This window comes from Pezoporus occidentalis, unplaced genomic scaffold, assembly GCF_034315485.1.
Source record: "Pezoporus occidentalis ecotype Australia unplaced genomic scaffold, CSIRO_AGI_Poc_V1 ctg72, whole genome shotgun sequence".
In the NCBI taxonomy this organism is placed as follows: domain Eukaryota; kingdom Metazoa; phylum Chordata; class Aves; order Psittaciformes; family Psittacidae; genus Pezoporus; species Pezoporus occidentalis.
In genome coordinates, this window is record NW_026916072.1 from 1,241,171 (window position 1) to 1,268,533 (window position 27,363).

At 45.8% G+C, this 27,363-nt stretch overlaps 1 protein-coding gene across 3 annotated transcripts; it reads right to left on the reverse strand.

The window, feature by feature from the left end:
- Positions 1-1,635: 1,635 nt before the first annotated feature.
- On the reverse strand, positions 1,636-27,315 carry DPP8 (dipeptidyl peptidase 8). 3 transcript variants are annotated; one of them, XM_062642770.1, is made up of 20 exons: positions 27,296-27,315; positions 23,558-23,827; positions 21,932-22,044; positions 20,851-21,024; positions 19,942-20,110; positions 18,627-18,737; positions 18,148-18,276; positions 16,157-16,218; positions 15,042-15,142; positions 13,532-13,709; positions 12,091-12,250; positions 10,584-10,663; positions 9,637-9,789; positions 8,885-9,020; positions 7,963-8,108; positions 6,968-7,114; positions 6,604-6,756; positions 5,351-5,493; positions 4,850-4,961; positions 1,636-4,285 (listed from the first exon to the last, which is right to left on the reverse strand). In XM_062642770.1, the coding sequence occupies exons 2-20, from the start codon at positions 23,814-23,816 to the stop codon at positions 4,163-4,165; spliced, it is 2,649 nt and encodes an 882-aa protein (XP_062498754.1). In that variant the 5' UTR covers positions 23,817-23,827; positions 27,296-27,315; the 3' UTR covers positions 1,636-4,162. The 3 variants fall into 3 exon arrangements, with proteins under 3 accessions (XP_062498754.1, XP_062498753.1, XP_062498755.1); XM_062642769.1 differs by lacking the exon at positions 27,296-27,315 and adding an exon at positions 25,775-25,849; XM_062642771.1 differs by lacking the exons at positions 1,636-4,285; positions 27,296-27,315 and having other exon boundaries at positions 6,620-6,756.
- Positions 27,316-27,363: the final 48 nt, after the last annotated feature.

Below are 27,363 nucleotides of genomic sequence, written 5' to 3' on the forward strand. Positions count from 1 at the left end.
TGGAGTGAGACATGCAATTCTGGTAACACAAACAGCAGGCACTTCATGTTCTAAATTTAAACACCTGAACTTCTCCTGTGCACAACATCCAAGTGAAGACTGCACGAGGACCTCTTCCCTTTCCAAAGGAGCGGCCTGGAGAAGCCTAAAGGGCACATAGGTCTTTACAGGGTTCTGGTACTCAAGTAAACAGGCAATTCAAGGCAGTGTCCTAATCTGGCTGCTGATTTCATGTATTTATACTCTATTATTGCCTCATTGAGAAGTTGAATCTCACATCAGCAGCAAACCAGCCTGCCTCACACACGAACACACAGCACAAACAGGACCTGCTTCTCCTGGTAGGAAGTAAAGGCTGGGATCCCCAGGCTCAGAGTTTAACTTTTCCATAATCTGCTGTATAGTGCTCCAGGCTTAAAGCATTACAACACCAAAGTTATTTCCATTGCCTATTCCCAAATGCCATCAGTAAGCAGGGAATGCATTTTCCATTCTAATCTAATGAAGTTAGTTGATTTTCAATGCTTTACTTGATGCTTTGAACTCATTATTCCATTGGGTTTATAAAAATTAAGCAGTTCTGGGTAGATACTAATTATACTTTGTTCTGAATAAATGAAGTAATTGAAGACAAAGGGGGGCAGGGAGTAAAACTTCAACATGAAGGGTGAAACCCAACAGCTTTGCACATTGCACACTCAAGAGGAATTGCTGGAAGCTGCATTAAAACAGGGCGAATTAAATGTGCTTCCACCAGAAACAAGCACAACAAACCCAGCCACTGCAAATGAGAAGACACTGCTGGCATCAGCACTCAAGTAGTTCAGTATCTCATTGCTCAGATCCCCATGGTTCATAAATATTCTTAAAAATATATGAAATTAAAACATTCATCTCAAAGACATCTGTGCAACAAATATCCACCATGCAAGGAAGGCTCAATCCTGCTCCTGCTTGGAGCAGGTATACCCCTGGGCATAGAGGACAGCTCTGATGAAGGCAGAATATCCTCCAAAGGGACCCATCAACGTCTGTTGTGAGAGCCATAGGGATGGCTCCTCCTCACACATTTTTTTCTCTACAGCCAGCCTCCCTTGCATGTGCTCCCCCAGGATCTCAGTAGTTCTGCTTAAAACTCACATTAACCAAAGTAGGTTTTAACATGCAGGAAGTGGCAAAGCATAATCTCAAATGTCAAAACAGGCTGGAAACCTCTTCTGCAGTGACAATACCATCTCCTGGACTATAAAGTACAACCTCAGAGCAGGTACTCAGAGCAGCCACCACTCTCTGTGCCAGCTCTGGTCCAGTACCAGACCAACACTTCAGCATACAAGGTGCAGGACTGCTATCCCCCCAAAATACTGATGCAATGGTCCTGAGCACTAACAGTTTCCTACCTCTGCATCTCAATTGCAACTGGCTTTGCCCTTCTTCCTGTGTCACTGGGAACTCAGTTGTTGACTGCAAATCAGATCTCTCATAAGGCATCTCTCACACCTTCACTTACAGGCAGGCAGCTCTGCAACACTGATGATAAGTCCTTGCAGCGTTTCCACAGGATAAGAGAACGTGGAGTCTGAAAGTGCTTAACTACTATAAAGGGAAAACTATAGGACAGAAAGAAATACATAATTTATGTTGCAAAATAGAGTACTTACAGTACATTGTACTTTAATAGCTTTTTGATATATATATATATATATATATTTAAAACAATGGAAGGATGCACCATTAAAAATTTCCATGTCAGCACTTATCACATCCTGTGCTAAATCAAAACCTAGCCTGGTTTACTTGCATAACATTCAGTTCTTCAGTTCCCCAAAAAAGCACTGTTTGCTGAAGGCCATTTTTGTTCTGGTTTTTAAACAAAAGGATCAATGTCATCTTAAAAACCATATACATTTACATTGAAGCGTAGTTACCTCTAGAAAAAGAACAAAAACACCCCAAAAAGCAAGTTAATTTAATATTGAACAAAATATAAACAACCTTGGAAAAGGTGATACTATCCACGTGTAATTTTATACATATATGTATATATGAACAGATATAGATATATGTATATATATAATACAGCATAAACACATAAGGAACACAATGGAATTCCAGAGTAACAGCTTATACTTGTTTCTACTCACTGTCATGTTGTTCTAGTTCAAATGCATCAGCACGTTTCCATGTCTCAATACTGACTAGGGCACACACCATAGGGATGCTGAATTCACTTCAGCCACATGAACTACTAGGAGTAGACATTAGAGGAGCTGGGCTCCTTCCCTGCCATGCCCTTCCCAAAAATAAAACTGTAAGCCTATTATTGACCTGCTAATGGTGTTTTAACTGATCCACATATAATTACTGTGATCCAAAATAGCCCAAACCAAACATCCCCACCTCGGAGGATATTCACATTTACTACATGCCCGTTTGCTTTGGCTATCTTTTGTGTAACCCCCCCTAAAGCCCAGATCCTATTCTCATACACAGATTTTACAACCATGTTAAGTGCACCAGCTCCAATAGCTTTGGTGCATATGCCCAGCAGCCTAACTGAAAAGCGATGCGGTTTGATACAAAACAGCCAGGTTGTGTTAAATCCTGGAGTCCTGGGATCAAGCTGAAGAGTACAAAAGCAAGGAAAATACAAGGTTACAACATGTGGAGTACTAAGAGCGTAAACACTGAGAGTGATTCCAGATTTTCAAAAGATGAAAAGAAAATCATGCTCTGCTTCTCCCTAGCACCAAAACAGAAAGAAAAGGAAGTTCTTAGGTTTCTAAGAAAACCATTAAAACTTATAGGAGTCTCAGAGGCAAGCCCCAAGGGGAGAATTTCCTGGATTAAAGAGAATCATTTTGCTATGGGGTTTCTATCCTAAACGACCTGTTGCAAGTTAAAAGTGACTTCACACACTTATGATGCTTTTTAGCCAAGCCTGCTGCTTAGTTAAAACCTCACTAGCAAAAACACAACTGGGATTGAATATCCTTTAGGCTTAGCAGGGTTACTTTAAGCTATACAGAAGGGGGTTTCTCAAATACAGCATCATAATCATGCTACACAGCACTGGTAGAAAGGATCCAGGAATGGAGCACTGAACAGAGAACAAACCTGGGAAACAGTCCCTTAAATCAAGCAGGAAATTCAATGAAGCAGTTCATATTGCCTCACATGTAGTGTTCACAAGGTCTCTCCTCCCCAAATCCTCTGTAGACCTTTGAATGAGAGTACTGAGTTTTAAAATTGTAACAGGATGCATATACCTATATCATGCTGACGTGATGGGAAGAAACAGTATTACAAAACCAGCCCCAGGGAAAATGTCAGTGAGAAATGAGCTGCACTTTTAAGCTTATTTTAAAATGTACAGAGTTTCAGCTCTTTGACTTATGTTAGTTTGCATGTCAGAATAAAAGATTGTTATGCCCGTATCACAGTAAAATATCTTTTCACTTCCCCACTGAAATCAAGTACGATCAGGATAGGATTTCAAGCTGCTGAAAGAAGAGTATGATTTATCCTGGGGAGAGAAGAAATCATTGAAAAGAACCTGGCATCAGCTGAACTGAATCCAGAACTTCAATTCCTTAGGAAGCAGCTTAGAAGTCTTTCTTCTTAAAAAACAATTAACATCTGGACAGGTGATGGGTCTACCTTGTGACCAGCTTCTAAGGAGTGGGACACATCCCTGTCACGAAGCATAAAAGCTATATGATAGCATTTAAAATGTAATACAAGTTGGAACCATTCAAGTAAACCCTTGCTGGGTACTGAGTAAATCATCCAGTATTATGTAATATACCAAGGAACACACTGTAAAAATACATCATGTCATAATTCTTTTAAAAAGTGAAGATCTGGCGCTGTAGAAGTACGTTGGTTTCAGCTTCAGCTCCTCCCCCAAGAGAACACTCATGATACTGTGTCATGCCCCAGACGTTTGCTTTTATTTCCAGCTTAAGCTTTCAAGTTATCAGGTCACTGGACTTTCATTTCCTGTATGGCACCAAATTTGCTCTTAAAAAAGTGTCTGTGTGTGTACGTGTGTGTACATGTGGCAGGCACCAGAATGCAATATTCCATCCTATTTTCTCTAGTTTCCTATGTCTCCTTGTCTGGTGAAGCAGCCAGTGGAGCAGAGTTCTGCAGAGGTCAGTTACATTGCCTTCAGGGCAGCAATATGAGAGCCCAGGTTCTCTTGCAGGTAATACAGGAGGTGGAGTTCATAGTGCTCTCCCGACTCGGGCACCCTTATGCTATGTCTCTCCTGAGGGTAGATCTAAAACATAAAATGAAATCATGAGTATTGATAAGAGCTTGAGGCACCAACATTTAAACCATATTCAAACTATTCATGTGATCTCCTGCATTAACTCTGCACCTCAGCTAATACACCCCATCTTCCAGCGCCTGAACCCTGAGATACCCCACTGCACCCTCCCATCCAGCTGGTGCTGTGCAGGAGATGACCAGCCTGCCTGAATAGAGGCAAATCCTGTTCAAAGCCATCACATAAATCAGCATGCTCCCAGTTCTGCAGCACGGTGTGGGATAGCTGGGCTGCATCTGCACAGAACCAGGTTTAATTAAAAGCATAACCCAGTTCCACACTGCATGAACACTGCTGTACTGCCTCCAAACTGCAGAAGAAGCCTTAACTGCTCATTTGCCTGATATTTTCACTTGTTTACTCATAAGATCTTCCTTTTAAAAAAATGTAAGGCTCAAATCCTACAGTTTTACCCCAGAATTCCAAGCTGTCCAGCACAGCCATGTTACAAATTCCAATTCTGGACTCCTCAAAGACAAACACATCACCTTTAAATCCTGATTCTGGCCTTACCTGTAAATCATATGGTTTCCCAGCTCTCACCAAGAAACTGAGCAGAATACTAGTGTGTGCAAAGTGAACATTCTCATCCAAGAATCCATGTAGCAGCAGCAAACGGTTCGGTCTGAGAAAAGCAAGAGACAAACATTTGTAGAGAGCATCCCAGAACCATGCAGAAAGCATCCTGATAACTACTTTTTATCTAGCTTAATGTGGCTCTGAAGTGCTAATCATAATTGAAGATAGGTTTGTCATTTCTTTAGACATATGAGATAGTTTTTAATTACAGCTAGTATAAAAAGGATTAAATGGAATTGCCTGTAATTATGCAAATGTTCATTCAAGTATTAAGTTTATTAGTGTTGGGGTTTGGTATTTATTACTTTTTAATTATTATCTGTGCATTAGCATTTGTGATTCCAGGATTCAACTGTCAAGAACAAGGAGATAAAAACGTGTCTGTGGGGCTTGAACTTTCCTGGTAGCAAAAGCAGAAGCAAGAACCAAACTTACTCAGAAGGAAACTTCTCCGCCTGCATGGCCACTGAGCCTAGGTAATAGCCCTGCTCGTTGTGATCCGGGTGGCCCATGTAGCGCTCTGTGTAACCAGTGTCATAGAAAATCCACAGCGTGACGGGTGCTCCAGCAATGGCAACCTGCAAGTTCAACAGGGCTCTCTCAGCATGGGGAGGGAATGAGAATGCCTGACCCCGATGTGTGGATGTCCCTCCCTCCCACAGCTCTATCCCAGTACAACTATTATTACCCAAAACACACTGGTAACTTTACAGTGCACAGCCTGCAGTGGAAAAAGAAAAGCAACCCTTGTTCTCCCTGCCACCGTTCATACGTATCAGCACAGGTCAGCTCTGACCTACGTGTGCTTTTGTCCAAAAAGCAGAGTGCTCTGGTTTCAGGTTGCAAAACCTGTGTTCATTTGAATATCTAACAGAAACTGGGATCAATAGGTCCCTAGGACTCAGCAAGCTACTCTGCACCACCAGCTTGCAGAGAGGCTGTGAAAGAAAGACCAATGAGAAGAAGAAAAAGCACCATAAACCCTTGTGCAAGGCAATAATCCTAAAACAATTAATTATTAAACCTCCCAGTAATATTCAGGTTGGACTTAGAGAAAGCAAGAGCAGCCACAAAGACCAAAACCCATCCCGAGAGCAATATCCAGCTCTTATCACATCTATCTTTGAGACCTGTCCAAGAGCAGTCTGGCCATTCACTGTAGTGATCTAAAGTCACAAAATCACAAGAACCTCTTTTCAGTATCTCTCCTCATGTCCAGGCTGCCCTCCTGGCTGCTTCAGAACACACTGCTACAAAGCAGCATGGGCAATTTGATCTGGAATAGATGAGGCTGCAAAGAGACTATTCTCTCAGGGCAAGAAAGAGGGGAGGAGAAGCAGAGGTCTCGTTTTTCAGCAGGATCATTTCCCTCAGCTGGTTCAAAGCACAAAGAGCTTGGCAGGCACAAAGAGCTTGGCAGACCCAAAGCTGGCAACAGCTGATACTATATAAGGTACCTTCTGCATAGGTGACCCAAGATTGGTACAGCTATACCAGCACAGCTGAGTTACTGCAAGCTCAACAGTCCAACAGTTTAAAACTCTCTTACACGGTTCCAGAGAGGCAATATCCTTCTGTGCTCAGGTGAATGGGGTGTCTTTGTGCTATGAACATCCATGGGAGGTTACACGATTAAGGGAAAAAATCTGTCTGCATCACCAGAGTAAGTACTCAATGTATGAACATACCCTGAAGATATCTGACCTCTGCATTAAAGCCATAAGAGAGAGGTAGCCTCCGTAGGACCAGCCATGAATGCCAACACGATCCAAATCAATGAAGTCATGCTGTGATGCCAAATACTGCAGCCCCTCCACTTGGTCATCAATTTCTATTTGTCCCTGGAGAGGAGAGGAAGAGGTAAGTTTTGGTCAGTTTATTCTCAGGCTTTCCAGAGGTAACCACCTTCAGAGCTCTGCTGCTTCCACTCCTGCAGCACCCAACCGCACACCAGCACGCCACTGTGCTGTTACAGAAAGATGACCCCTTTCCCTCATAAGGCACTAAATACAGCACAAAGAAATGAAGAGCCAGACTCAGAGCTCCACTTACCATTTTGTATTTAAAGGCTCCTTCAAACTTCAAGCCTCGGTGGCAGGACCCCCTGTTGTCAATGACAACAACAACGTAGCCTAAAGAGGCCAAAGTGTTCAAACGGAAATACTTGATTCCTTTGAACCGATTGTTCACAAGCTGTACCTGGAACAGAAGAGCAGCAATGTCATGTAATGGAATCCAGAGGTTCCCCTCTTAATCCAAGTTCAGACTTTATTTACTTTCCTTCAAATGTTTTGTACATTTTTATAACATAAAGTTTTCAAGATCTCTGCTCTCTGTTGCAGGATGCTCTCTCCCTGTTTGTGGTCTGCTATGAAATAAACTCTTTTCCCACAGTAACAAGCCATTCTGTGTCACAGATCTGAAGAGCTGAACTAAGGTCCACTGCAGCACCAATGGGCATGGAGCAAGAGGGGTGGCTGCTGACTGCATGACCCAAACCTGAGCCTTCAGCTCTGCTCTTTCTAATCTTTCCCAGGAGAAGAATCTTTCCCTTCACCAGGTCTCATGTGATCTGCCTTTGACCACAGCAGTGCACAGTAGAGTTGGGGAAACCAAAGCAGGGCTAAAGGGCTCATCTTCTATTCAGCAGTGGGAGAAGGACAAGTGAGGAGCAGGCTCTCCTAAGCACACACTGGTAATGGTCAGTGCTGACAGAGTGCTCCCCTCACATACACATGAGGAAGTGGAAACAAAGGACAAGATCCCTATGGAGGAGGAGGAGATTGAAAGGAAACAGGGACTGTCTGCGCTCCTCTTTCTCCCAGATGTAGTTCTGCTGCTCCACACCTGTTCTCAGACAAGTGGCTGTGCCTCAATCTATGACCCAGAAATCGTGACTGCTTACAACAACTTTGGCCAAGCAGCTGCTCACCAAAGAGGCAAATGCTACACACTATCCTCAGCATGGGGTAGGAACTGTTCATTAGGGAGAGCAGTGGAGTGATCCGGGCCAGCCCACACCATTGCTCCCTAACTTCTGCACTCACCTGAGGACCTCCATAGATGAAGAGCACAGTGGGGTACTTCTTTCCAGGTTGCAGGTTGTGAGGTTTGTACATCATCCCATAGAGCGTAAACCCCGTGGAGCTCTCGAAGGAGAACACTTCTGGGGGAATGTAATCAGGAAGAGGGCCTGCCACGGGAGGGAACAAAGAGCCTGGTTTAAAAGTGAATGGATGCATAAGGCAGCTCTGCTTCTGCCAGATCACCAACTTCCCTGCAATCCCAGTGGAGCCCTCCCACACTTTTCAGTGGATGTGGCTGGGAGCAGGCAGAAACTGGGAATGCCTCAGCTGTAGGGGAGCTTTCTCAGTCCTATCCCATTCCATCCCTGCTCTCCTATGGATGGTAGTGGCTTTTCTCCCCTGACATGGCCATTACAAGTATCCCATCCCTTCCTAACCCCACTTAGGACTCATCTCATTAATAGATGGGAAGCACAGGATATGGAGTATGCATCAGGGAAGGAGAGATGAAAGGGAACAGAAATACAATGGACAAATAAAAGCCCAAGAGCTGTCTCACAAAGACCTTAGTAGGCAGCAGCACACAACTACTTCAGAAGTGTATGCTCCTTCCCAGAAGCATGATCATTAGCAGGCATATGGCACAGAGTAAATAAGGGTGCTTAACCCCCTCCCCTGATGCTAAAACTGGCTGTCTGCAGTTTCAACTGGTTCTGGCAGTAGAAACTTGGTAATTTCCACTCTATATTCCTTCATGACCAGTTTACACCCATTTGTTGCTGACCTGAAAACACCACTCCTGTGCTTCCAAGAACTCATACAAGCACGAGTTTCAGAGACAAGTCTAGTCACCTACAACAGCAAATCTCAAGCAAGTATATTCTGGGATATTTCATTCTGTGATCCTGGTTGTCCTTTCCCAGTTCCTCATCCATGCCCTTACCTGCTGAATCTAAAATGGTAGCCCAGAACTCCTTTGTCCTGTGGGCTGCACCATCTTCAGGTCCTGTCAGGCGGTAAAGTGACACACAGTGCGGGTTCTTCTGATTACTGTACTTGCTGATGAACATGTCACAGTCCTGGGGAGAAAAAGAACATTACCTTGAGCTCCCCAGTGCAGAGGCAAAGTGATCATTTCTTCCTGCATTTAAATCTTTTAGAAGGTATTTATGCACCAAATTTAACCAGGAAGTCTGAGCACTTCTGATACCAGCAGATAGACTCTGAGAAGCTACAGACCTTAGCAAGACTCAGCCAAATTTACACCTACAAAACTAATAGCGGCATGAGAACCCTGTCACACATCCTCTTCTGGGTAAAGCATTCCCAGCCGCACAGGCTATTGCCCCAGATGCCTGGAACCCTACCCAGTGACAGGCTCATCTCTTCTGGTGATTGCTCTATAGCCCACTTCAGGTGGAAAAGTCAGGCTCAAACTGCTTCAAACAATTCATCCTGGCTCTTTTTGCCTGAAGTGAGATAAAGAGCAACTGAACTGGGAGGTCAAATCTAGTTTCCAGGCTGGGCTTATGCACTCAATGTACAATAAACAGGATCACACAACACAGTGTAAAATCAGCTTCTGTCACATTCAAATACAGCCTTGCCTGCAGACTGATGAAGGACAAGACTGGAGACAAGCCACAGCACACCCAGCCAGCCCTGCCTATTAGGGCCTCACAGACAGACAGGTACCTGGCTAACACAGCAAGCGTGAGAGTAACCGCGTTCCGTCAGCCGCTTTATTTCTCCTGGATTCTCGTAGCTAACAACGTACAAGTGATGCTCTAAAGGCGAGTCTTTTGTGCCTTGGAAGTACACCAGTTTTTTGGCTTCATCAACATAGATCTGTCAAAACCAAAACAAACAACACATCCCTCAATATTGCGTCTTGCCAAAACAATACCCAGTTCTACTGCTTCCAAGTCTCCTCCTCAGCCCCTCCTCACACAGCTGAGTTGGAGCCAATCTGAAAGGAATAAGCCAACTGACTGTTCTTACCGTACACAACTCTGACAGTTATGATTTGCACTTCATGCCTTGCTGCTCAGCTCTCTCATGCAGGTTCTTTACTCTTCCCAGTCTCCCCTTCTGTTTCCTATGCTAAATAATTCTGTCCCCATGGAACATAAACACTGTATTGTAGCTAAAAAGAGATGGGGTTAACAGATTTGTGCTGATCCCTCCGACGAGTATCTGCTGATTCCAGAACAGCAGTTGGACACCACCATGATGTCTTTCTGCTCATGAAACCTGGAATTTCCTCACTGATACCTCACAGTATTTTTGTTCCCTTCTCTTTAAGCCTTAAATTTGGCGGGGAAAATTCCTTGTTGACAAGGATCCACATAGGAATGTGCAGGAAAAGAATGCTGTTGCCTGTGTTGCTTTCCCACGCTGCCAAACCTACAACCTCTGGTCCAGAATAGCACATCAGAGGTAGAGAAGGATGAAAGCACACTGCATACCAAAAATCCCCACGATACAAATGCTCAAACTCAGTATCAGGGAGTGGCAAGGTCCACTCTTCTCAGGGAGCAGAGCCTCACTAATGTGACATGTACCAATTTGTGAGGTCCCAAGATCATCCCTGCAGTGTGTTTTGTTTGTAGAACATCCATACAGTAAGAGCAGAGACTTACATTGGATCCATGCCTGCCAAGCACTTCCCATTCCCCACTGGTAATCGCTATCTCCTCTTTGATGAGGCACTTGAAGTCACCTGCAAGCAACCAACAGAGAGAATTTACACTTTTACATTTTACAAAACACATGGTCACAATAATGCTTCCTTCCTTCCAAGCTTTTCTACCAGACTAAACCCAGGAGCAATGTACCTTTGCAGAAGACCCACATCTCTGCCAGCTCCCCAGACAAATGTTAGGGCTAGTACTGTTTAACATTGTGTGAAATAGGTGTTAAAGGATTCACAAGGTTCAGCCTGAGATCTGGACAGCTTTTTTATGAAGTCTTTTGTCACTTGCACAGAAACAGAGGTTTTTGTATGAAAAATGGGTGTGCAAAGGGAATCCCAGGAACCAAAACGCAGGGATTTTTGAAACAGGGTGGGGAACAACTCTGCTTTTACAAGATAGTCTCATTTCCCTGAGAATGAGGGAGATTTAGCAAGAAAAATGAGTCAGGTACATTCAGAGAAACCTAATCAACCCAGGATATAATGTTATCTGGGAAAAATCCCACTCGAAACAACAGTTGCATAAAACTAGGACCTCGAGTAAAATAAGGTGTGTTTTTTGTGCATGCAGAGCTCAGCAAGTGCCTTCAACACACACACAAGTAAATTAAAGTATCACAGCATAAAACTGTAAATTAAAGAATACATGCTGTGGAAAAACCACTCCGGAGCTTTGCACACAGCTTTGTCCCTCATCTGAGCAAGACCAAGCTCTGACTGCAGCTCAGAAGCACGTGGTCCTTGATGTTTTTGCTTAAAATGGCTCTTCCTGCATTTCCAGTGCAGTAATTTTCTCCTACCTACATCTCTGTCTACACAGCAATACCACAATTGGTTTAAAAGCAGAGAGGAATTCTCTGAATAGTTCTCATATCTTAGGTTTCGCTGCCAAGGGCACGTGTTCATTTATAAGGGACTAAGATGTGCGCCCACTGAGAGAGGGAGGCTCTCTACAGACCTTTATGCAGTGCATTCAAACCATGCTGTGTGTCAGCCCCTCTGCTACCAACCTGCTTGTGAAGGCTGATAGGGACTGTGGTGTGTTTACCTGGAAAACTGAGCCCTGTGCCTCTGTTAGATACATTGGACCCAGCACATCAGACACATCCATGTTATTGCTATAATGATTAACCTCTGGCAAAGTCAGTGCACAGGCAGCCCCAACACTGACAAGGAAAAGCCAACAAAGTGCATTTCACAGCATCACAGGGAGCTTGCTTCCCATCTGAAACTTTTCCCTCTAATCCCTAAGAAAGAACTGGGGTTCAATCTAAAGCACACTAAATGCAACATCACCCCTGGACAATCTCAAGAATGACTAGCACTGAAGTGCTTTCCTGGACAAGAGCAGGAGTTTCCAATCAGATAACAGTTCCTGCCAGCTGGAAGGACATTTATTTCCTCACTAGCTCGCAGCAAATGCCCAACTAACTCAAAACAATGATTTCACTTACTTGGAGCAGGGAGGCCTCCACACGACCGCTTATATTTGCTCTCCTTCAAAACTGAGGTGACTTTGTAAAGGTGCCGGAATCCTGTTTTACACTCGGTGGCAAAAATGAACTCTATCTCATCTTCATGGCTTTGAGGGAAGACATAGAAGATATCATGGATCTGTGGAGATGAAGCAGTGGATTACTGTTATCAGCAGGATTTTGGCACTGAAGTCACATAACACAACATAAGTTGCTCCTCTCACTGCTCAACTCAAACACAGTTCACACTAGCAGGGTGCAGGCACTGGGAGAACCAGCTGTGCTTATGAGCCTGGGGGTGTCTGCAGGCAGCTGCCACGGATGCTGCACAGCTCCAGGCTTTTTGCTCATCTAACTCTCACTTCTGGCCACCAAACTAATTATGTGAGCTTTTCTGCACCTGCCTTTCTAGCTTAGATACACAGGTGGGTCCAGCTCTGCAAACAGCATGAGACCCACCCAGAGAAGCCAGAGTTCAGCGGCCTCCTCTGTCCAGTAGCCCACAAGTGAAGGGTTACTTAAAGAAAGAGCTGTCATCACCTACACACTCATGAAGATGCCAACTCTTCCTTCATGGAACAAACTTCTGAGTGATTCGGAAGCATTTATCTGCACAGGATGAGCTGCCACTCAGAAAACACTCCAGCCAGTAAAAATAATGGAGAAAGGAAAATTCACCACACCATCCTGAAACTATGCACACTATTAGGAGAAAATGTGGTATCACAGAGAGCACTCGCTGTATAGGGACTATTTAGTGCCAGGCTTTGTGCAAATGCTCTGCTGAAAGATCCAGCTGTCAGTGATTGGTGTTCCCAGGCCTTCCTGCACCCTGGCACACCTCCAATGGGATGTCATTTCAGAGACATTGATCTTTATCTGCAGAGGTGTGAAGAGCACTCACTTTTACAGCATTAGCATAGTATGCAGGTGGCTGCTATCACAGCACAGGCCCCACAGCACACCTTCCAGGGGATTACATACAAATGTATTTCACCAGACCACATAGTTAAGAAAGGGTTTTAGGGGCTGTTAACAGACTCCTGGAACTTGTTCACCCAATATCATCTAGAGAGACCTTTGTTGGCTGAAGGACACCTAATCTGCTGGCATTGCTGTTGGTGAACAGCTGGCACCAAGAATCTGGAAGGTGTCAGTGGATAACACTGTGGCCATGGAACGCCAGAGCCCTGCGGGTTCTGCTCCTATTTCTGTCTGACCACTCTGCAGCCTCAAAGCAGCTGTTTTCACATCCCAAATCCCTGTGTTCTCTACATACTGGTTTTTACAGCAGGAAGCACAGAATATACACACTGGGAACATTCTCCTAGGCAGCAGAGTAGCACCAACGTTGCTCAGGTGCTACAAGCAAAGTCTTGAACAACAAACTATCATAGAAGGCTGAAATTCAAATTCTTACATTTATCCAGATGTCTGTTGTTTCTTCATAAATAATGAAAGGTGTAACAGAATCCGGTACAGCATCGATAAGTTTCTGTCTTTCCATTGCATCATCTTCTGTGGGGATAAATAATGCAGGAGGGATCAAGACGATCTGAAGTCGAGTTTGGGAGCGATCCAGTAAGATGGACCAGATGCTGTTGAGGAGACAGATATTAGAGAAAATAATGTGCACTTATAAGTATTGGATCTGAAAATCTCAGCAGACACTAACTAGCACTAGGCATTATAAGGGAGTCAAGAACATTCCATTTCAGATTGTGGCTTACAAAGCCACATGTAAAATTTACCCACATAAACAAGTCTTCCCTAACACAAGAACCTATTTCACTTCATTTCAATATTGCATAAGCACTGCAGGTTCAAAAGTTTAATTAATTCTGTTCTCCCAGATTTGAATAGTGCTTTAAGGGAGAAAGAGAAGAGAAAAATCAGGGGAATAATGAAGCAGAAAAATTTCAACTGAAATTTGAGGATACTTGCGAAAATACTGATGTTTTCAATCTCTACCTGGCAGAGAATAACACTGGCACCTAAATGGATGGGCAGCAGACCCTGCCATACTTCTGATGGCTTTGTATGTAGCTCTAACAATAATCCTGCAAAAAGCAAGATAATGTAGCCAATGTCTCCCTGCATTTCTTCCACAATTTTTAGGGAGAGAAGGAAAAAGGTGAAAGCCATCTTTAGACTCAAGAACTGGAAAAGTGCAATTCTGGAGAATCACAGAATCACAGAATTGTTTAGGTTGTAAAAGACCTTTAAGACCACCAAGTCCAACCATTAACCCAGCACTGCCAAGTCCACCACTAAACCATGTCCCTGTAGTCCCATGTCTACATATCTTTAAAATCCCTCCAGGGATGGTGACTCCACCACTTCCCTGGGCAGCCTGCTCCAGTGTTTGATAACCCTTTTGGTGAGAAACCCTTTTGGAGAAGCTTCTGGTGAGTTAGAAACACTGTACTACATCATCTACAGGGTTAAAAATGACATGCAAATGTAAGTAGCACTTACAGCAGGTTTTCTGATCAGTAAGTCTGGTCAGCAAGGATGGTCCAGTGGTTAAGGCGCTAGCCTAGGGCCTGGGGGACCTGGGCTCATTTCTCTCCTCAGCCACAGACTTCCTGTGTGACCATGGCAAGTCACTTAGCCTCTCTGGGCTTCAGTTCCCCATCTGTAAAATGGGGATAATAGCACTGCACTCTCTCTCACAGGGATGCTGAGAGGACACATACATCAAAGGCTGCAAGTGCCCAATACCAAAGCAATAGGGCCAGGTACCAGAGAAAGAGACAAAGAGGACTCCGGTTTGGGATTTGGAAAAATCATCCCCCTTGCACAAACAAGTTTGTAGCAATGTAAAAATGAAAGCAGGCTTAAGCTTGAAGAAGACAGAGACCACTACATTCTGCTTCTAACTGTATCGCCCCAAACCCTCTAAGCAGAGACAGGATTAACATACGCACTATTTTCCTTCTGGCGTCCACCCAGCTCTAGCAATGTACTCTACTCCTTCAAAGAGGATCTCGAACGGCTGAACTAGCTCTTTATCCACAACATCTGCAATCTGTTGACAAAGCAGCAATTCAGTGACACTGAGATGAACCCCCACATCCAGTTTTTCATGCATGATGAGTCTGGACACAGAAGACTTCTTCTGTGCAGCTTATGCGATTTAGATTGCTGAGGCCTTTGCAACACAGGGGATTCAACCCCATCTCTAGCCAGACACCAGTATAATAGGAGAGCTGCACACTATAAGCACAGCCAGGGCTGGGACTTGGGAAATCTGGATGCTCCTCACCAATCCACCATTCGTCTTGGACAAGTCACTTGAACACTCAGCTTCTCCATGTAAAGGGGAGGTGATCTGTACCAAGCTGTTTTGTGAGGTGTTTTTATTGGCAGCTGTTGAATATCCTGCATGACATCCAGTTATCAGCATGCTTCTAACTCATGATATGCAGCTCTGCAGTCTGCTCCTGCTGGGACTGGGAACAAGTCACAGTGGTACCCAAAGGGTCCCAATGGCTTTGCCTGCCTTTGCTGGCTGACATCAGCATCACTATCCCAGCAGGTGACTGTTGATGGCTGAGGTAGCTCAAGAGTAGAGACAATCCCAATAACATATGGCTATTACTGTATCTGGTAAGATTAATTACCCAACTGTCTGAAGATCTTGGACTGCACTGTGGAAAATTCTGCAAAGTTCATCTCTTTCCATATGCTCATACTTATGTAAGGTGATACTGTCTTTGCAAGCAAATTTTCCCCATATCTGCAGCCAATCAAGAGATCTGTCACATAAGAAGATCTAACCATCCACACCTAAAACATTCTGCTCTGCAGCTGAGTTTGTAAACCAGTGGTAGGGAAGGAAAGCACAGCCTTGAGAAACACTGCTGCACACACAGACACCAAGTATCTGCATAGGAGTGAGGCAAGTGCACAGCCTCTAGAGAAGCCATTAAGCTATCACAGCCAGGAAAGCTTATTTGTACTGAACTGGAAAACGAACTTTACTAAAAAAGACTCACAGAAATTACAGTTATTTGGAACACAAGCAGAACATAGAACTTACTCTGCCTTCCGCATTGATTGTCACTTCTGAGAGCTTGAAAGTGACCTTTGGATTTGCTGTACCTATAAAACAGATGTTAGAAGTCAGACACTATTTGTTTGCTTCCAAGAGGGCAGAGCTGAACTGTGGATTATTGTGGCGTTATTCATACAGAACTGGAAAAGGCAAACAGCAGAATGCTCTTTGATCAAATAGCCTACTTGCACATGTGAGGGACAGTACAGGCAGGGGAAAGTGAAACTGCAAACATGAGGTAGATTCACCCTGCACACAGATCTGATTAAGAGCCATGCTACTGTCACAGTCTTCTCTCTCACAGTCAAAGCATGCTCAGGAGTGATCAGGATAGAAAGCAAGCTCTGGTTTATTGTTTGGCTGCGATTCTCAAGGTGGCACACAAAGTGATCCAGTGCTAAAAAGTATTTATTAAAATTAAACACTTAAAAGACCTACTGCCATGACTAGTGCAGTTAAGATAATAAAGCTACGCATTTCTGCTGAACACTGAAAATCTGAAGTTAACTCTTTACACAAAGCCTGTACAAAGCAGCAAGTCATCCTGCTGTAGAGCACCTGCAGTGCTAAGTGCTGGGGCCTGCTTCACAGGAAGAAAAGAGAGACTGTAAAGAATAAAGCTGCTGATCCACAAGAAGCCACATGTAGCAAGTTCCATGTGCTCTGAATAGTCTCAGTGCTGCTGTGAGAATTCCCACTTCATCAAACTGCTTCATACACAAATGTGATGCACTGAGGTGAAACGACTTGCCTTGGGCCCCAGTGCTACCTACCTGAGCATTTACCTTCTCCATTGGAAGAATTTTCTCCACTGCCTCAAGCTTTGTCCTCATAACAACCCACAGCAAAGGGCCATTGTCCCTACAGCTCAGACTGGAAACTGAGGCCCAAAGATTAAAACCTGGATATTCTTTTTTAAGGATTTGGGCTTTGGCTGGCTCATTTTCCTACACTGCTGAAATCAGCATTCACCTCAGCTATGACAATATCATCTCGGAAATCTGCGTGTACACAAGTGCTTAAAACCCACAAGGAGCCATCTCTGGCTTCCCAGGCTAACACTGTGCTTTTCTTCCTTCTTAAAACAAGTAAATCAGTATCATAAGCAGAAAACTCTTCCCAGGGGATCAGAGAATCTGCAAGACCTGAATGAATTCTGCAGCTTGGGAAGGTCAGCCAAACAGAAGGTATTTCTCCAAAAAATGAAGAGTTTGGTTGTGAGGAAAGAGAATGAAGCACTGTTACCTGTGAGCAACATTCCCTGCTATAATAGTAGGGAAATCTCAGAAGAACAAAGGTCAAACTGTTCAAACTTGCCCCATACACCTGACAGTGAATCGCCCTTATCAGTTCTGCTTAAGTCTCACCTCCCTGCTTCCAATGGCACAACATTTACTACGCTCTAAGCCTGTCCTCACCCTTTTACTGTCAGCAAATATGACAATAGGAGGTTTTCCTGGTTGGCTGCAAGAATGCTGAATATGCTCTTTGAAGTCCAAGAGCAATCATGGAGATCAGAGTCCTTCAGAACTTGAGCTGCCAGGGCCCTGCGAGCAGCTGAACAGAAACTTCTCTCAATTAATGTCCTTCTGGACATTAATTCTCCAGCTATTTCCTCAGAGATACAGGGCTGTAATGAGAACCAACCCCTCCACAACTCAGATGTGCCAGGATCTGAGACACCCGCTCCAAAATAGTGACAATCAGATAGGGTTTCTGCCAACTCTTGAGACACACAGACTTGGAGCTCTTAGTAACCACATGGCTGGAATATCAGCACAGTCACCAGTGATTAATGTAACCTCCCCAGCAGCAGCTTCCCCAAACATACTTTCACCACCTGGACACCAATTCAAAGACTACTCAACACCTCTCCAACAACCCCTTGCTCTAAGCTAGGAGCATCACTGCTCTCAGGCACATGGAACAGAGTGTATGTCTCCCAGGGACAGAGATGTAAGGTATCAGGGTCTCACCAGTTTTGGGGTACCGGAAGGAATCTGTTCTTCTCGTCTCCAGCATGGGTGATGTGACATGAATAATTTCCACCTCTGACTCATCATTTTCTTCATAAAGAATTCGAAGAATTTTCCCCCCATTCAGTGCTGTAAATGAATTAACATTTTCCTGGTCAGAACAGCTCTCATTATCAGTTATTGCAGGCATCAATATTCTCTCAGCAACACAAGCTGGTTGGAAAGATGAAATAAAATCCAAACCCTGTGATTCATATTTCATTAAGCAAAATACTCCAAGACTCCTACAAAGAAGGAAAGTAACACGTGTCACAAGCCCACAGTAACATGCCCACTGCTGCAGATAGTTTAAAAGGAGCCACAGGATAAAGTTCCTATCTTCATAAAGAGTAACAGAAAAAACTAACTCTGCACTGGACCCACAGCGGGGGGGGGGCATTATTTGTGCCTGTCAGACTCACTGGATGCCCCACACTTACTTGGCTGTGCCTTTGGGCTCCACCAGTAGCCAGTGTATCTGTCAAACTCCTCCTGCAGCACAAAAGTTGCCACACCAGCAGATTTTGGATCATGCTCAACATTTGCCAGCTCTAAAAAAAAAAACACAGAAGAATCAGATCATGACATACTGCAGAAGCAAACCAGTCCTGCATTATCCTAAACACTGACCCAAGTTCATCCCTCCAGGAACACAATAAATCACTTCTCAGCAGATTTGTTTTCTGCTTCCACCCTGCTCTGTTGATTTATTTAGGGAGGATCTAATCCTCTCTGACATGGCAGCTTCTTTCAGGAAAGGAAAGCCATCCTCCCTTCTTACTCCTACCCAACTAATCTCTCCATTTCCTATGTACTAGTTGAAGAAAGAAAATGTTCTCTCTACCTGAGCTCAGTGAATTGAAACTGCAATCTTTAGTTAAAAGGAAAAACCAAGCACAAACCTTTCTGAACAACTCTAAATGACAACACCAACGTTCAGAAAGAGGAAAGCTTCAGCATTTCATTCATTGCACAAAGCAAAAGTAAGAGGCTTACATAACATGTCAACACGATGACATCTCCATAGGGCTTCAATATTTTCACTGTTACCCTGGAGGTAACTTAGCAGCGCTCCATAAATAATTATCATCTGAGAAGGAGTCACTGCTACAGTTTATTTTTAATGTACTTACATAATATTTCAATATTTAACTTTTAAATAGGCTGAAGTATTATTACAAAGTGCCAGAAATTTTAATTTAACTGCAATTTAAATTAGATACTTTAAATACAAAGTGTGATTTAAATGCAAAACAAAACACTGTTTTTTAAAGAGTTTTATCCACAATTCCCATTTTCCTTCCTCCAGGACACATGTCTGAAACACAAGTGGAGAGGGCAAGAAGCAAGAACCTAAGTTACTGAGTATCAGGGGCCAGCAGAAGGCTCAGTGCTATTCAGAATCTGCCTATGCTGTCTCTAAAAGGCCCTGCAGCCTGATTTTCCTGACAGAAACTTTCCACCCACAGCTCCTCCACACAAGAAAAGGCTGTTCCAGTGAAAAGGAATGTGCTGTTTTTCAGAAGAGCCCTTCCATATGGACTCAACAAATAACTCATTCTGCCAGATTCCTCAGTGCATCCAGAATCATCCCACGATATCTGCACTAGAGGAAACATATAGAACAGGACAAACAAAGTGGAATGAACAGGGGCCATTCCCCCAGATTTCAGAAGCCCCAGTGCCACTGCTGAATTCAGTCTACCAGGAACAAGTGCAGAGGAGGTGCAGAGATTTTAATTCAGGATGCAGTACCATGGTGCACAAACGTTAGCCTCCTTTCTTCTCTTGTTTCTATATTAGATATCCAGATGTCATTGCTGTGGATAAATGCAATCCAATTTGGATCAGCTGGACAAAGCTTGGGATCCATGCGGATATTTGGACAACTGGTCTCTACCAGAATAGGTCTTAAAGGCTGTTGCTGTTGGAGAAAAAAGGGAAAGTACAATAAGCAATAACACATGAACACTTACAGAAATTAACCTGGATTATCTCTAAAACCACAGCAGTGTGAACACTGACTTCAAATACACAGGTTTACAACAGAGAAATCAATTTTAAACACAGAAAAATACTACGCAGGTATTTTATAGGGAAAATTGTGTTTCCACTGTTGTTGCACAGATCCCATCAGAGCATCTTTCACCAGTGCTGAGGATTAGCCACAGATCAGGAGGCAGCTTGCTTAGAGAAGCCTGGCACACTCTTAAAACCAGCACCCTTTTAGGGCCTGGCAGAACATACAATCTTGTCCTCCAAAACCAACTCAGGGTACAGTAAATTCCCCCTGACAACAGGGTTAGACAGACATCAGGCATCTGTTACAATAATAAGAAATTATTGGAGCTTTGTTCTCCAGCTTCAGCACCAGCAGAGAAAAGGCTGCTTGTTCTGCCAGCCATACAGCCAAACCTTCTAACACATACAGCACTGACTGCTGAACACTGACATCTAAACCACAGCCTGGGAACAGAAGTTGCCTCTGATGCGACTCCAGACTACATGAAAGAACACCCTTCTTTTGGGCTTTGGTTGGCTCAAGGTTATCAAGGCTAGCTGCCTTTTGAGTGCAGCAGTAACTGATGATCACGCTCTTTTGCTTTCAATCCAAGCCAGAGCAAAGTCCTGCAGTGAGATAGAAGGATGGATGAGCAAACTCACAGTGAATCCATGAGGGCCTCCATCTTTTACATGATAAATTCCACTCCCTGCCTGGAACAGGAAGGTGCCGCTTTCCCGGTGGTAATCATAAGAGGCGATCCCTATGGTGCCAATCCGCTTCCTCTCCCGCAGCAACTCCTCTTCACGAGAGTACATCCCATAGTCCAGGATGGCCTGAATAAGGGCAGAGAACCAAACACAACAATCAACACCTCTGCTCTGCATGCCATGCTACCCCGTCAGAGCATCTCTGTATGCTGAGCTTCCAGGAGCAGATGGCTCTGCAGACACCCTTCTCCTCCAGAATCCTGCTCATGGCTAGAAGCCTACTCCTGCTTATGTCTGTATCACCAGCACACGTAGGTGCAGGCCATGAGCAGATCCTACACAGCTCTGAAGCTGATAGCCACCTCTCCCCTAGCACGGCATCATTTCCATCATATCCACTGGTTTAAGAAAGCTCAAACTGGAGGTCTGTTATTTCTAGAATGGGCAGGAAAGTCTTTGCTAACCTTCATGAAGACACACAGTAACTGGTCTGGCTGACAGCCTCAGGAAGTAACATGGAGATAAATACACCTAATTCCACATGGGGGGTGTCACACCTCCTCCATCCTGCCATGGTGCATGGAACAGAATCAGTGCAGGCTTGCTATGTGCAGAGGTGAAACAGGGATACACGTCCAAGGGAGTGGGATAGGGATCTTTTGCCCCAGCATGAGTCCCCCTACTGAATGATCCTTAGGGGGACTCATCCTCATCACTTCCCCCTGCAACAGTGATTACTGGAGACTGGAGGCTCCTTCAGCAATCCCCAGCATCTCACAGCAGAGAATTAGATGCAAATTAGCACTTGCAATCTGTGCTGGCAAAGGAGGAATCATTCAGCAGTGAAAGCTGTAGCTCCAAACACTGCTGAGAAAGCCGTGCTTGATTTGAGATGGCTGCAGTTAGCTGAGCATAGGGAAAATCTTAAACTTAAGACATTAGACTCCAAATTTTAACAATGGCAAATAGGTGCAACCCCAAAGCCCATGTCCTTGCTACACTGCCAAGAAGCAAGAAAGAAATCGGGACCCACCGGAAAAAGATCCAGAAGAGGCTTCCAGGAAAGCAACAGAGCTGCAGCTTTGTTTATGGTTTTGGGAATCTCAGAGTAGAAGAGCGTGTTCTCCCTGTTCTCACCAGACATTGCTGGTGTGAAAGTGAGGAGGGGAAAAAAAATTAATTAGCTTTCTGTTCATTATCCAAACACTCTCAAAGGATTCCCAGGAACAGTTTCACAGGCTCTTCTCACCAGAATGTACTGCTGGTCTCTGCACTGCAGCCTTGCTCTGGGAATTCCCTGTTTCACAGAAATGTAAGTCCCAGAGAAGGCAGAGAACATGAAACTACACTCAAGCTTTCCCCATGCTGCCTAAGCCTGCCTGTGTCTTCTGAGGGGACCCTGTATTTCTATAAGCTTTTGAAATGAAGGACCTTTCTGCTAATTCCCCTGACTGGATGCAGCACAAAGCAGCTCATGCTTCAAAGATAACTCATCTTTAGGAAGGTCTGAAGGTCCCTTTCCTGCTCCTCTCCCTCAGTGCTATTCAGATTTCTGAAAGCTCCTGCCAAAGCACATGGGAACAGCCCAGAGGGAGCCAGATGTGCCTTGAGGAAGGCTAAGTCTGATCTACAGCTCAGGAATCGGCACATGGGAAACCAGAGCTCATCTCAGCTGGGCCTTCATCCACTCTCACCATGCTTGAATTCAGCATCATTCTATGATTATGATCCCTATCCTCTGAAAGGGGAAGAGGAGACAGATTAGCAGCTTTCTGTGCACTGCACAGCACATGCAAAGATTCTGTGAATCACGAATCAGAGCTTAAACACCCAGCCTAAGCAGCAAGCAACGGGGTTAGAACATGGTTCTGGCTCCTAAGCCTTTGCTCCTGTCCCTAACCCAGTTGTTCATGGAGTTATGTTCAGCTCTGGCAGCTTTTGACAAATCATTCCTCTACCTGCTCCAAAAAGCCACCAGGAATGTTGTTCACAGTACCATTTACATGCCAAATCACTTCTAGCACTCAGAAATGCAGATTTACCAAGTGAAATTACATAGTGAAACAATACAGGAATGCACTGAGGCCAACAACAATAAATTACATTAAGTTCTTCATTATTAAGACTAAAAATGTTGAGAAAAGTCTTTACTCTTTAAGCTGCCTCTGCCCTACACTGCTATTTAGTCCCCACAGGATCCCTGAAAAACCTACTCCATCAGCAACTGAGGCACAAAGGACATGCAAAATTACACTCAGAATGCCGGCTTTGGAAGGAAACTTTGAAGAAGAACAAAGGTTCTGTCCACCAGTTAAGAAAAGGGAGAGTAAAACTACACAGCTTTTAGAGAGGGGATACTGTATGGAGATCACATTTAATCCATCCTCCCAGGTAGGGAACATGCTCCAGAGGACACTTCACAGTTCTTTTCCAGCTCTCATAGGCCTGAAGAGCCACCAACCACACTATTTCTGTGGGAGATGAATTCCAAGCTTTACTGAGACATCAAAATCATGATCATGACATTTGAGTATCCAATCTGGCCTGAAATCCATTTGGATTTAACTGCCAGGAACATCTCCCTCTCAAGAACAGTCAAACCCAAACAGCCTCTGCAGGGACTGTTCAGTCAAGACACAGGCTGTCACAGCAAGCTTACCCAGATAGTAGATCCTATCGGAATGAGGTCCTTCAGGATCATTTTTCTTCACAAACGTGAAGTCATGAGGGGCTTTTGCCATCATGTAGCCATGATACTTCCGTGTGTCTGTGAGCAGTTTCCGAAGCTGGCTCCAGGAATGTCTCTCTACATAGAAAGGTTCCAGTTTGGGCTGCTCCTCCCTCTGGACCTGCTCCTCTCTGCCCGCAGTTTCAAAGATCTCGAGGCCCGGCTGTTCAGTTTCCATGGCTGCTGCCATGTTGCATGTTTCTGAAAGAACAGAACAACAGAGGTTCAGCACCACCTTCCAGCAGACTCCCAAACCCACAGCAAAAGTGCTAGAAGGAAATCGTCATTTCATGTGGGGGGAAAAAACAGCAGAATGAGGAGGACCAGGCAAGAGATTTCTGCTGGGGAAAACAGGCTGTCACCACTCAGCCTTTCAGAATGGGACTAAGAACTTAATACAGCCACAGAGAGTTGTCGCTTGCCTTTCCCTTGCCCCCACACATCAACTGCTCTGATCAATTCATGAAGTGGATAAATTATTCCCTGTTAAGCTCTCCTACCTGCTTCTTCCTCCCCGTAAACTGCACGAATGCTATACTGGTATCAGAGCAGGGACTGAGGAGGACAGTAGTAAGACATGGGACAACCAGCTGCTTAGAAGAGACATTAGTAGCTGATTTGGAGCCATCAGGTCATACATGATGGCCCTAGGAAACTGCATGTCCTTATTCCTATCATTTTCCTATAATTTCTTGGATTTGTTTATATCTCCTTTCAAACAAAGCTTGAAAGGGTCTAGCAACCATCATCACTATCATCATCTCAGGGATATAATTACAAATACTGTATGGATAAGAAGTAAGGCAATACCAGAAGGGGACACAGTGAAAAAAGCATTTTCCAAACAGATTTATCTGCAGCATAGGTCTTATCCTCCCAAACAGGCCATTAATTTAGCAGATCTCTCTTCCTGCAGGCAGCTGTCCTTCACAAAGTATATCTGAGCTGGAATTAACAGCCCAGATGTCTCCCAAGAGGAAACCAAGTCCTTCCACTGTAAATCCCAGATCTGCGGGCAGCTCCAAAAGGATCCAAGCTATAAACTCCCTCCACATAGTTCATTACCAGAGAGACCAAGGATTGTCATTCCTCAAAGGGAGGGGGTTTTCTATATATAGAATGGAAAAAACAGCACAACTGTTCTGCACACTGCAGAACAGCAGAGCTTGGTGGCCTGACAGAATACAGACTAAATAAAGCATTCCCATAGAGCAAAGAGGCACTAAAGGACCACTAAATCTCAAGGTATGGGGCTGGGCATGGACTGACTCTCCTGCAGCTCTGCACAGCTGCTGAGATATCTCAGCATAGATAGGTGAAAAAGAAATGACCTACAGCTTGGACCAAACCCATTTTATAGCACAAACTGCTAAATGCAAAGCAGAGCAAGCATGATTCCACCTCTGCGATTACAAACACAACAAACATGGACTGAGCTATTTACAACACAAACATGCAGCCCCTGTAAAACTGGAAGGAGAGTCCAAGCACATACACAAAGCAGTGCTCTGCTCAGACAGTGGTAGAAACTGAGCATGAGACTTCAAACCTGCATCAGAAAACTCACATCAGAATTCCAACAAAGAAAAACCCCCTTTCCCCACCTACACCCAGACGCTGTTAAGCCTTAACCTGACATACTTCCCACAGCCCCTCCCCAAAGAAGAGATAAAACCCGCGGGACAGTAGACTTTAACGAGCAAACAAGAGGGACATCTGCCACCCGGCAAGGCAGCGTTAGCCCAGAGCAACGCGAGGATCTACCCTGGGGAATCACTGCGGGGTGTGAGCCGCAGCCACCTCCCGCTCCGAGGACCGTTTCTTTTCCACCTCCCTGCAGCCAATAACGCGGGGCTGCCGCGCCCTGCACAGCGCCTCAGGGCACCCTCCAGCACCGCCACACCGAGTGCACCCGCGAGCTGCCCTTGCCTCCCCGGCCGGGGAGAGCGGACAGGTCCCGGGAGGCACCCGCCGGGGGCTGCTGCAGGCCTGGAAGGAGGCGAACAGCCAGAGCCCGCCCCGGGGCAGGCCCCGTCCTCCCCCCCGCCCCACAAGAAGGTTCCAGCGGCTGCGGCCCCGCTCATGGGAGGCCACTTCCCGCTTTCCCCGGGGCCCACAAGCGGCGTCCCCCCGCCTCCCGGTACTCACGGCGCTCGCGGCGGCGATGGGACCGAGCCGAGCCGAGCCGAGCCGCCCCGCCGGGCCACTTCCGCTTCCGCCAGGAGGGGCCGCCGGGCCACTCCAAGCGGGGCAGCGCTGCCTGCAGGCGGGGAGGAAGCGGCGCTGCCGCCCTTGCGGAGCGCCGTTGGGTGCCGACGAGGGCGCCGCCTGATGGGCGGGAGGACCGGGCTGCGGGGAGCCGGGGGGGGCAGCGCGTAACACCCCGCGCACGTCAAGAGTATTTCCAAGCACTGACAACGCGTGTTCAGAGCAGGGCACCCCCGGCTGCCCGGGGACAACGTTCCTGTGCATTCGCATTTCCCTTTGCAAAGCAAAGGTGAAAGCCAAGGTCTTCTCTGATCCACTATAAAGCAGAGAGAATTCTGCAGCAGGTGCCCCCTCCTCAACACAAGCAAACGTCAAAGCCCCTCGGGACACGATGGATGTGTTTCCCGATGGTTTTCCTGTGCTGCCTCCCATTTGCTGCCCCCTAAGAGTACATGGGGTTTGTGTTCAAACTAAAGCAACCCAGAAACTATGGCTACAGCTCACACAACCTTCTGCAATGGCTTTGCAGCCCCAGAGGCTGGAAATCCTCCGCTCAGAGGCAGGCTGAGGCATGGAGCCAGCGTCTACAAACAGCACAGCATTTTCTATCAGCCTCCCCCTGTGCAAACCTCATGAGGTTCAACAGGGCCAAGTGCAAGGTCCTGCACCTGGGCTGGGGCAATCCCAACACAAACACAGGCTGGGTGGAGGCTGGATTGAGAGCAGCCCTGAGGAGAACGCCTTTGGGGGTGTTTGTTGATGGAAAGCTCAACACAACGCAGCAGCGTGCGCTCACAGCCCAGAAACCAACCATGGCCTCGGCTGCATCAAAAGGAGTGTGAGCAGCAGATGAGGGAGTGGATTCTCCCCCCCCCGCAGTCCTAATCCAGCTCTGGGGCAACAGCACAAGAGGCCACGGAGCTGTTGGAGTGAGGCCAGAGGAGGCCATGGAGATGCTCCGAGGGCTGGAACAGCTCTGCTCTGAAGCCAGGCTGAGAGCTGGGCTGGGTCAGCCTGGAGAAGAGAAGGCTCCTGAAGGGGAGACCTGAGAGCAGCTCCAGTGCCTAAAGGGGCTGCAGGAAAGCTGGAGAGGGGCTTGGGACAAGGGCCTACAGGGACAGGCCAAGGGGAATGGCTTTAACCTGCCAGAGGGGAGACTGAGAGCAGAGAGCACCCTGCTCTAGTGGAAGGTGTCCCTGCCATGGCAGGGGTTAGGACTGGATGAGCTTTAAGGTCCCTTCCAACCCAAACCATTCTCCATTGGCTACATCCCAGGAGCCGTGTCCTTGCCCAAGGCCGCCCTCAGGGCAGTCCTGTGGCGCAGAGGGCGCAGGACGGGGTCAACCCCGCCGCCGGTTACCACAGTGACACCCCGCACCTTAGAAAGCCCCCGCAGGGCGCTGAGACCCAACAGTGCCCAAAAGCCACCTCAGCGTTAAAACACCCGCCGCGTTCCCTCACCGGGGTCGTTGCCATTGAGGGCAGCACCTCTGCGGCGGGGACACACGGAGAGGGGGACACCCACGGCC

Excerpts from the sequence above, each read along its gene's own strand:
- DPP8 (XM_062642770.1), bottom strand. The coding sequence starts at position 23,816 with ATGGCAGCAGCCATGGAAACTGAACAGCCGGGCCTCGAGATCTTTGAA. Across the intron at positions 10,664-12,090 it reads TGGAGGCCTCCCTGCTCCAA|GTGACTTCAAGTGCCTCATC; the intron begins GTAAGTGAAATC and ends GGTTGCTTGCAG. Across the intron at positions 4,962-5,350 it reads GCGGAGAAGTTTCCTTCTGA|ACCGAACCGTTTGCTGCTGC; the intron begins GTAAGTTTGGTT and ends TGCTTTTCTCAG.